At 41.7% G+C, this 11,082-nt stretch overlaps 2 protein-coding genes across 2 annotated transcripts in view; both read right to left on the bottom strand.

The window, feature by feature from the left end:
* Positions 1–4,348, bottom strand: part of smc3 (structural maintenance of chromosomes 3) — a gene marked incomplete in the record, with an annotated part of 32,692 nt that extends 28,344 nt beyond the window's left edge. Inside the window, 9 exon segments of the mRNA XM_024259676.2 lie at positions 171–356; positions 526–643; positions 1,950–2,028; positions 2,125–2,204; positions 3,055–3,126; positions 3,228–3,295; positions 3,380–3,418; positions 3,550–3,625; positions 4,154–4,348. Of these exon segments, the coding sequence (XP_024115444.1) occupies positions 171–356; positions 526–643; positions 1,950–2,028; positions 2,125–2,204; positions 3,055–3,126; positions 3,228–3,295; positions 3,380–3,418; positions 3,550–3,625; positions 4,154–4,168 (733 nt within the window).
* Positions 4,349–6,176: 1,828 nt separating this feature from the next.
* On the bottom strand, positions 6,177–10,717 carry dusp5 (dual specificity phosphatase 5). Its single transcript, XM_024260055.2, has 4 exons — positions 10,211–10,717; positions 9,465–9,604; positions 8,845–9,064; positions 6,177–6,932 (listed from the first exon to the last, which is right to left on the bottom strand). Exons 1-4 carry the CDS (start codon positions 10,572–10,574, stop codon positions 6,526–6,528), a joined length of 1,131 nt encoding a protein of 376 aa, XP_024115823.1. The 5' UTR covers positions 10,575–10,717; the 3' UTR covers positions 6,177–6,525.
* Between the last annotated feature and the right edge of the window lie 365 nt (positions 10,718–11,082).

The following is an 11,082-nucleotide window of genomic DNA, read 5'->3' as shown; positions in this document are numbered from 1 at the left end:
GGAAAGTCTGAGTACAGAAGATGCACCAAGAACACACAAAATAAAATGCATGTACACATCTCAACTTTGTGCTGCATGTCATGAGTGTGGAACACTGAAGTACTGAGGAGCAAAAAATTTTTTCTATCCAGACCCTTTCACAGTTCTGTAGCCCAGTTTGGTGTGTTTTGTTGTGGTCACCTCGTCCAGTTTGGCGCGGGTTTCATTCAGCTCCTGGTTGTAAATGGTGTACTCCAGAGCCCTCCTCATCTTGTCCCACTTCTGGTACTGAGCCAGCTCTTCTTTCTCATCTTCCAGAGTGTGAAGACGCTCCTCAATGTACTTCAGCAACTCATTAATCTTTTCTCGCTTGCCCTCTGGAAAACACACAAGATGCTTTTTGTTAGACAGAGCAGGACTTTTACTACAGTGTGTGACACTAAAGAAAAAAAGGTCAATGTAGAAATGGACGTGCAAAATAAAGTGAATTCGAAGCACACTGTTAAACAGATTGGTTTGTGATGAACTGCATTAAGAAGTTTTCACCTGTTTCCTTCATCAGAGAAATGCTCTCCTCCTTTCGTTCGTCATACACTCGTGTTCCCGCCACCTCTCTCAGAAGCTTCAGCCGCTGGGAATCGGGTGCTGTGGCCATCTGATTAATCTTTAGGAAATAATGAGAAGAAGATGGAAATTTAACCTTTTTGAAAATAACAAAGAGCAAATCTGTTAAAAAAGGAGTGGTCTAGCCAGTCTCCAGACCCAATAGAAAATCATTGGAGGAGCTCAAACGACAGTCCGGAAACCTGACGAAGACTACTGTACCAAATATTAACACTGATTTTCTCAGGTGTGCAAATACTTAATTGAAGCTGCATCATACAAATAAATTATTTATATAATCACTCAATTTGATTTCCAATTTTTTTTTAGATCATGTCTCTCACAGTGGACATGCACCTAAAATGAACACACCCCTCCAAGAGAGAGAACGGGACAAATCTATGTATCTCGATAATATATTACATTTTTACAATGAACAAACTAACTTTGTTTTCTCGGGAAAAAAACATAACTCATAATGAGAAAACAAACTTTTTCTCAACAAAACAAGTTATCTCATTTCCTCCCAAAAACAATGTTCGTTTTCTCGAGAAAATGAGATAACTCGTTAGAATCTGAGCATGGTGCGTTCACTGAACTCAGGACATTAGCAGACCCAAACAGCCACTCGGCCCAACTCAGACCACTACTATACTTTTGTTATTTTTATAAAATCTGCAGCAAAACAAAGCAGTTTTTCAGAAAAAATGTCAACACTATTAAATCAATAAATCATATATGGATCAGTTCTGGTGTTCGACATTTTCTCTGATAAACTGCTTTATTTTGCTGCAGGTGTCCGGAGCTCAGTGAACGCACCATGCAGACACACTCAGCAGCCCTGAATTCTGTCAATCAGCCTGTTTGTTCAGGCGTTTTAGGGAAATAAGAGAGGAGGCTGCTGCATGAGATGGAATGAAGACGTTTAAAGAGCGTAGATCCACTAATAAATGAAAAACAGACCAAAACCACTTTAGTGGAGTGTTTTCTTCTACTGTTTTTGTTGTTAACCACAAACTACAGAGACTTTAAACAGGAAAAGTCTCAGCCTCTCTGTGCGACAAAGGTCGCAATTATCTTAATTATCTCAATATAACAAGAAAACAAACGTAGTTTTCTCGTTATAACAAGATAGTGAATCTTGTTTTAACAAGAAAACAATAAAAAAGAAAGTATGGCAGGCTGTTTTCAGCTTCCGTATAAATCACAGGGTGTTCAAATACTTATTTTGCCTTACTGTACAATAAAAATAAAGGTCATCTAGTCTACTATGACAGAGTGTTCCTGAAAGGGTTGGGGAGCAGAAAACATCATGAGGGAGTATTTTGGATTGAAGACGTGTGAAGTTAGCAATATATCTTTCTCACCTTTCCCTGCTTGACTATGTAATATGGGTTACTGCGAGAGAAGCCGGCGCTTTCCAGAAGGTTCATGACGTCATTCTTACTGTAACAACAACAGCACATTGAATACATTCAATCCCAAATTTGTCATTCTCTGTGATAAAAGGGACACAAGCAGTCACAGCTCAGCAAGACTCACGTCACCATCTTCTTGTCCAAGAAATACTGGTCCTTCTTTGCACCAATGACACGGCGAAGAGAGACTTCCTCTTTGTCAATCTGAAAGGAGATATGCTTGTCACTGGTCACAAAATTCTCACTTAGTCTGGTATTAACAAGACTAAGATTCAGTTTTAATGTTTCTGATTCCCTTTAACGTTTCGACAATGAGAAGCAGAACAAAAACAAGGGGCAAGAAAGCATGTGGAAGATTCTGCAAGTTACTTTACTGGAAAAAGAAAAAAAAAAACGACAGTTGTGTGATGAGACCATAACCTGTGGGGGACTGAATAAAGGAAAGGTTACATTCAGTATGTTAAATATTTTGTGCTTGAGCGTCACCGGCAATGCCTTAGACCAGGGGTGTCAAACTCAATCGCACGAGGGGCCAAAATACAAAACACACCTTAGGTCGTGGGCCAAACAGGATAAACATTTGTTGAACACTAAAACTAAATCTTTAAAACTTTAAAACCATAACTTTTTAACATAATTATGAACTAGATATAGAGCATTGCTATATGCTAGTGTGAATACTGTAAGCTGAATTTGGTCGCTGGAGATGCAGAAATTGATAACTAAAAACGCTGAAGTTGATAGCCAGCTATACGGTAATATATATTTTTACTATATTTCTATGGTTACTCAATGCAGGTGTTATGGACACTACAAATAAATCCATCTTTCATTTGAATCAACAAGTATCCTACTACACCGTTTAGGTCTGTGTGTCCAAAAAGTATTTCAACAGCCCATAAAAAAAACTTTGTTTTTCTTTAGTAGAACCAACATAGCTTATTTTAAACCAAAAAATGATTGCTACATAAAACTCTGGCATATTAGAAGTTACGAAAGTTTAAGAAAACAAAATGGAAATTAAATGGAACGGATGAGAAATATTAGCCATTACCGGCAGCCGATTATCAGAGTTGTCAAAAATAATTTCCACAAAAGCTGAAATGACACGTGGACCAGTTCCTTCCTAAAATGACAAGAATGGACGAGAGAGAGAGAGAGAAACATAAAATACAAATAAGTGACATAAGGTAACACAAGCTGGCAGTCAAACTTGGCATTACTCACATGGAGAAGGGCCAGGCGCTGTTCAGGCCGCAGGTGACTGAACTCATCACTGAGGACGAACTGGATGGCTGTGGGAAAAGACAACTTCATTCAGCAGCAATAGAAAAATCAATAGTAACTACACCATGAAAATGTAAATAAAGCCCACATACCGTAGAAAAAGTTACTTTTTCCAGACCCATTTCTTCCAACTGAAAATGAAATAGGAAATACACAGAGAGAAGGCAACATTAATAGGGGCAAACATACTTTGAAATGAGAAAAGGCGTTAAAAAAAAGCAAGTTAGACTCGACACGAGAAAAATCCAGCACCAACACTCACCGATGACATTGTGCTTCGGGCTGAATGGATCAACAACAGTTTGGTCCCTGTAACTTCGGAACCCTTGAATAATCACCTGCACAAGAGGATACGTGGGTGGTAAGCCATTCTATTTATGATGCACGCCATCGAAGACGGATAACGGCAGAATTCAGCAACAGAGACGGGATCAGGCCTCGGCTAGCGATGCATTCATCGGCTAACGCTAAACGTGTCATAAAAAAAACTTGAGCAATTCCAGATAGTGCACGTGTGCGTGGTGTGCGGCGTGAATGAAACACTGTGCATTATGAACGTGTGCGCGATGTTATTTTGCTCCCCTTAGATGCATGGATGGATTCATTTTCGCGCTAATACAAGCTAGCAGTAGCATTAGCTTAGCTTTGGCAAAGGGGGCGTCCAGTCATATTTAAATACGAAAAGCGCGAAAATCCGCTTGTGTGAGCATGTAATGGGGGTTGCTTGACTTAGCGAACACATATCCACACGATTAAAGACTACAGAGTCCGGGCTGTAAAAGCCTGTTTACCCTGCTTGTTCTTGTTGTCAGCCAAGGGAAAGTAAGCAGCAGTACTACTAGTATGCACAAGCTGATGTGACTCACCTGTTTGATATACATGGCTGCTTAAACAGGGCGTCTCCTTTGAAAAAGTCGGAGATTGAACCCCTCTCCACCGAAGTCGAGATGCCGGTAATCTTATAAATCAAAATTTAAAAGATAAACGGTTGCATTCAACTAAAATGAAACAGTCTTGCCAAAACAGAATAACATGGAAAATGGCGGTGGGGGCGGACGTAATGGCCAGTTCCATTATGTAAAAATAGGGTTGTGAAAAAACGTCGGGTCCAATGGAAGGACCTGCACAGACATTAACATTAACATTTATGTGTATATAAATTCTGGTTTGGCACAATATTTGCATATATTTGCTTCTGAATGCACCGTTAAAACGTTGAAACATTTTTATTTTTTTTCACTGTCACACTTGGTACATTCTGCCTCTGACATTCTGGGCGCCAAAGCGGAGCTCCCGGATGGAAGGACGCCCCTTCCTGATTCAACCACTGATGGTTCAGGCGTAAACCAGGGGTGTCAAACTCTGTACCACAGGGGGCCAAAACCCATAACACCCCTTAGGCAGAACAGGAGAAACGTTTATTGAACACACTCAAACTACATTTTTAAAACTTTAAAAATGTAACTTTTAACATTACTATCAATAAAAACAGGCAGGAATATTATTCCAGAATAAATCAACTTAAACCTTAAATAACTTTTAATATTTTACTCTCTGTGAAAAATATATATTTATACCAGTTAGAAATAAGCGAGATAAGATAACCTCGCTCCATTAATAACAATAATAAAAAATGATCAGGAGGGCCAGATAGAATTACCCAGAGGGCCGGATCCGGCCCCCGGGCCTTGACTTTGACTTTGTGTCGTAAACAGTGAATTATTAAAGCCAGTTTTTCGCAATAAGAAAACATTCATTAAATAAATAAATATATATTTTCTTTATGGGACTAAAATGACCAACGACTTTGGCTGAAGATGCATAAGCGCCATGTCACTAACATGTAGTTGCAGTTATCAAATACTGTGAAAATGAACAAGAATGTGAATTTATGCAAAAGAATTTGGCATGAATCAAATCAACGCTTTAATGCCACAGTTATCTTTGCATTGATTTGCCCTATCCTTGGCCTATGCTTTTGTATTCTGTATAATGGCAAACAAAAGCCTACTAAAAACAATAAGCCTACATGGTTTTACATGGTTTGTGTTGTAGCATAAATAAAACAGACCGGTTCTATGTTCTATTTTTTAATGCCTGTCAAAATTATAAAAGTGATATAGAAAGTCTTAACCCTTTAACACCTGAGGCATCATCTGTGACGTTTAAACACATACTAACTTTTCAACCGTTAACTTGATCAACTCTTTTTTTTTACTGCTTTTTTAAATGTCTTCATACTTATTGCTTCAATATTTATTTAGTCCTCTCCCTAGTCTTTTCTTTATTATTTATCAGATATATTGTATTATTTAAATGGCCTGAAATTTGCATTCACAAAAATGTCTGATTTAATGTTGGAATATGTGGTGTTAGGAAAAAAACAAGCCTATAATAATGTTCTTACACTTAACTGTGCAATAGCAATGTATATCTCTATACACCGACACTTTAACTGTGCAATATCTGTCAATATGCTATACATTACTCATTATTCTTCTGTATATTGTATTTTACTGCTTAGCTCTTTTTATAATGTATAGGGTATCCCACCGTTTTTAGCTCTTTATAATGTATATTTTCTTTTATCCTTTCTCACTTATTCTGACTGTACCTGTGCTGTTTCATATTACAATTTCCCCATTGTGGGACTAATAAATGTTTTCTTAATCTTGATGCTCTTCCATATTTTCTCTAGGAGTCACTGCAGGTGTCACTGTTGTCTTTTTGTCATCTTTAGTTTTGTCCAAATGGAGAATGTATGCCTTGATTACAATGGATTAAAAATAGAACTTTAATTAGTATGTAGTTTATGTGAATCCAGGACATTATTGAAAAAGACACAATCACCAACCATCTGAGCAGAAATGCTTGAATGATCACATGACAAGTTGTTTATGTTTTTTATTTTGGTGAAAACATTTATTAAACACATTAATATCAACTTTATTGAAAAAAACAGACCGTTGCTTTAAATAAATTAGGTTTAACTGCCTCTATATATTAGTGAATAGGCAGAGAAATCACAATATTAAGCTAAGGCAAGTATATTGCAGTTTTTTACTGTGCTGTGTTGTTATAACACTGCAGTTCAGAAGACAGGGAAAACTCTAAACATTATTCATTTCATTCTTTCCATTGCTGATTTCCGATCTATCCGTCCTGCTGATTCAAACAGTCCACACAAACAGATCCATAGTATGTTTTCAAGTAAAACTACAAGCAACCAGAGTTCATCTTAAGGCAGTGCAGTTATAGGGCTCAGTTTGAACTGGTGGTGGACTGGGGACTGCAGACAAGAGGTAGGGAAGGTGAACACGGATGCCTCAAATTTTTTGGTGTTAAAGGTGGCGGTAAAGTCACTGGCGAAAAAGGAGACTGAGTCAGGGACAGAGGGAGCAGCTGGTTGGGGTGTTGCAGTGAGTACCGGGGCATTGGACAGGACCTCAGACTCAAACTGTAGCAGCTGGCCCATAAAACTGAAGTTTGGGGAGATGACCGTTCGCCGCTGCTTGATGATGTCGAAAGCCGCGTCCAGCCGCAGGTGCTGCGTTCTCATCATGTAAGCCATGCAGATGGTTGGTGAGCGTGAGATGCCTGCCTCACAATGTACCAGGACTTTTCCTTTTGATTGCTTGATATGGTCTGAAAGGAGAGAAAAAAAGGGCAAAATTGTTACTCTCAGAGAACTGATCATGTCGTTCGCCGATAGCACAAACCAAAGCAGAGGAGGAGCGAGCACTGACGTCATCGCCGTGCGCCCCGTGGAACTGCTAACTCAAACTGATTTGAGAACGAAAAAGTGATCTCCATTGGCTTTGTCACTTTAATTATGTCACAGAATGAGCGACATTGATGAAGAAAATGAAAAAGCTGTTTGGAGAATTGTTTTTCATTTCATTTAAGAGACAAGTAAAAAAGCATTTCCAATATTGACTTTTATTTTGAATTATGTGTCACAAACGCTTCCATACTTAAAAGAAAAGTCGTAACAGTTTTTCAGCAGCAAATAGCACAATATAAGCACTTCTGTGTCAGTAGTGAAGGTGGACACATCAATGGAAGTGGACACTCAACTCCTAACGCCCCCCATGCTCCAGTCTCAGTGATGCACACAGAAAACCTCTGTGGTTTGTGTTAGTCACAGCTGCTCATGATTGTTTTCCTCTAGCTCAGCGATGAGGGTGTCACATGCTGACGCTATGCTCACTCCTGCACAGACATGTATATTTTGACCCTCAGTAACTTCTAACGCCCTCATATGGCTCCTGTGTCATTTGTATCTTTTGATATTTTCAAGGTTTAATTGGTGTTTGAAGCCTAAGCACACCTACACTGTTCTTTTCCTGCCAGCCTGTCTGCTTCAGCGACATGCACTCAGTTCAACCAGTGCAGACACCTACATGAGCCTCTCTGTTTCACAGAAACATCAAGGGCCCTTTGGTCTGTCCCTGAAAACCACTGCAGGGCCATGACTGATGTCTGTCAACCTGAATCAGCTCAGTCTTGATGAAGCATATGAATGAATCATAAACTTCCATCTAGAGAGGAGGAGGAGGGTGCAGAGAGAGCGGCAGCAGCTGTGGGTGTTTTAATGGCCATCCTTTGGCTGGAGATGACACGGTTTGCTTCAGTTTTACCCCGGATGTCAATAACATTAATTACGTTCTCTGCAGCCTTACATCACCACCGTTTTTATTTGCTGATTGATTCTAATCTAAATTTAACAATGGTGATTAGTTGCGTGCACTCCATACCTAATCGCTTGGATAATGAATTCCAGTCTAACCAGGTCTGGGCTTTTAGTTGCCTTATGTAACAGCCAGGGTTATGAGGAGACTCCATCCCCAAACAATGCACAATGCACACAATAGCTACTGCTCAATATAGGTCAGCCAAGCAGCTTCGTCCTTGGTTATGCCTGTCTATAAATATCCATCCATAGCTATTATCCAGCACCTCTCTTCTCCCACACACTCTCTTTTTCTGTAACCTATTTTTTCTGCCCTGTCGGCCTCTGGTGCAGTCACCTTTAACCGACAAACATGCTTTTCTATTGCTTTCTGATTTGTTGTTTTTACCAAAACATAATACGTGGGCAGCAGTCTGCCTCCTAAACTCCTCCATGCAAACAGCTCACCCTCGGCAGCCGCTCCCGACACCACGTGATTTGGCCTAAGAGGTGATGACGGCATGCATTTTGCAAGGTAAGATAGAGGAAGCAGCCGAGGGGGGTCGGAAGGGAACAGGGGAAGTGAGCAAATCCTGAGTGGCAGAGCTGGCTGAGTGCGCTGGATTGAGGGCTAAACTGATTACCGCTGCCTTTCTTATAGCTTTCTATTTGTGAATGAGAGCCAGGTGAATGGCTGCAGTCAAGCCCAAAGTGGACTTGACAGATATTTTTAAGACCCAGACGATAAGGTGTTATAAATATACACAAACCGAGTCCTCTTCTTACAGGAGTTAACTATTTTCAGCCTGGTGATTCAACTGTTTTATATAATCTAAAACACACATAAAAAAACACTAGGAGGGAAGGAGGGAGGCTGTCACTCACCTATAAACTCTATAGCCTCCTGGAAGTGAGAACTGATGTCTGCCATGTGGCTGTCCTCCACTGGGATCCACTTGTACTCATACTGGCCAATGGCAGGCTGCAGGTCTCTGCGAGACACGTTGAGCAAGGCAGTGATGTGAAGGTCGCTGAGATAGTCCTGTCTGGAGGCATGGTAGGCACTACCGAGGTAGAGGAAAGGCAGGATCTCCACAGGTTTACCCTGGGGGCAGAAAAGGTGAAGAACACGTGAATCAAGGGCAATAGGAATCAGATCACGGTGCACTCTAACAGCGACTGGAGGAGATTTGTGCCACAAGGTGAAAGAAGCCACACAGGTGATTTCAGATCTACAGGGGTTTGTGTTATTGTATTAGCCATGAGACAAAGGAAATGGTAAATATAGCACTTCACTACAGTTTGAGAAGGCCCCAAAGAGCTTTACAGTCACATATAACCACCTGGAGCAATGTGGGGTTCAGTGTCCAAGCACTCTTTTTATGGGGGGGTTATTTAAGCATTTTAACAAGTTCTTATTTAAACTAACCTCTAAATGAGGTTGGTGGTTCTATGGCTGTGTGGGGGTGGAAGGAAGCACCTTGTTGTGGAGGGAGTTCCCATACCTGATCATAATCTGGTTTGCGGTGAAACTGCTTCTCCGGGTGGCTGCTGACTCGTTTCTCGGTTTCAGTTCCGGTCCGGTCCGCGGGTTTCACCTCAGTGCAAAGCTCGGGGTATTGAGAGTGGAAGTTCTCGTATCCTCCTAAGGGAAGCAGGACAACCTTCATGAACACAAGCCAGAATACAAACTCACAGACATGAAGCAAAAAAAAAAAAAAAAAAAAAAACAAAAAACCTAAAACCCTGGTATAATAGTTTTACGCTTGAATGGTGTAAACTGGATCCAGACGCGTCATTAATCACAGCAGCTCTTAATCCGTTTACGCGCAAGGACGAAGACAGACGGATGTATTTCAACACAGATCCCCGACCCCGGAGGAAATGTATTTCGGCTTTGTTGAAGAGATTTGTTTGTGTGTCGTTACAACACCCATTCTCGCGCGTTTCTTCGAAACTGACTCATCCGCTCCATTGACGCACGAAATAAAAAATGTTTCTGGTTGAGAAAAAAAAAATCAGAAAATCTAGGGTAGAGCTAATAAACAATATTTAAAAGCCTGAGAGACACATAAAAGATTCTTAATTCCGTTTGTGTCATAAATCAGAGATTTTCCAGAAGCGCCCAGTTTTTACGCACGCAGTTTTCAGCTTGATTATTTAAGCTAAGCATGATTTTAGGTAAAAGTAAAAAGAAAAGAATGAACCATTCCCCCATTTGGCCTCGATAAAGAGCCGAGAAGCCGCTCACCCTTCAGGAAACAAACGCTGGTCCCGCTGGAGAGATGCGACAGCGTGTTGATGACGATCTGCGCTACACTGTCCTTCTTCAGCTTCTGCCAGTGGGACGTCTGCTCGTCCAGCGCGATGATGGCCGATATGCTGCCCTCCCGGAGGCGGAACAGGGCTCTCTCATCCGGGATGACGAACTGCAGCGGCACCGGTCCTCCCCGGGACCTGCGCACCACCAGCGAGTTCAGGTTGACGTTGACGGAGCCTTTGATGTTGGAGTTGGTGAAGGAGAAATACGGTCTGCAGTCCACGACGAGGCAGCTCCCGCGCTCCTTCCTGAGGATCTTCTTCAGCCGCCGGCAGTCGATGCTGCACACCTTCATGATCCGTCCGGAAGTCGTACTTGTGCCTGAGTCTGAAGCGGGAATAACGCGCGCGAGCGAGCGAGCGAGCGAGCGAACGGCCCTGCCGGCGTCTGTGCCTACATTTCCTTCCAGGGGATTCCGGCCCAGCAGTTTTATTTGAATGGAACCTCCGGCGCGTGACGTCACGAACCATATATGGACACCGTCGACGTGTTGTGTTCGGAAAAACCCGCCCACGTCTGTGACTCGGTCTTGACTCCTCCCTCCTCTGTGGTAAACAAGGCGCTGGTGCGGCGTGTTTGATTCAGCCATTACTCACAGCAGGTTCTGTTTCTGCTGCACCTCCAGGTTTCACTCCGGATTCCACTGACAGCTCATCTGAGGAGACAATGGAAGCAAGTCTGTAACATCAATGATCCTCGAGATAGTATCCACCTTCACAGTAGACGTGTCAAAGTCAAGGCCCGGGGGCCGGATCCCTCCAGATCATTTTATTTGATTGTTATTATGGCCCGATGTTATCTTG

This window comes from Oryzias melastigma, linkage group LG1 (genome assembly GCF_002922805.2).
Source record: "Oryzias melastigma strain HK-1 linkage group LG1, ASM292280v2, whole genome shotgun sequence".
In the NCBI taxonomy this organism is placed as follows: domain Eukaryota; kingdom Metazoa; phylum Chordata; class Actinopteri; order Beloniformes; family Adrianichthyidae; genus Oryzias; species Oryzias melastigma.
The sequence above is the reverse complement of the archived record's forward strand: the minus strand, read 5'-3'. Positions and strand labels throughout refer to the sequence as shown.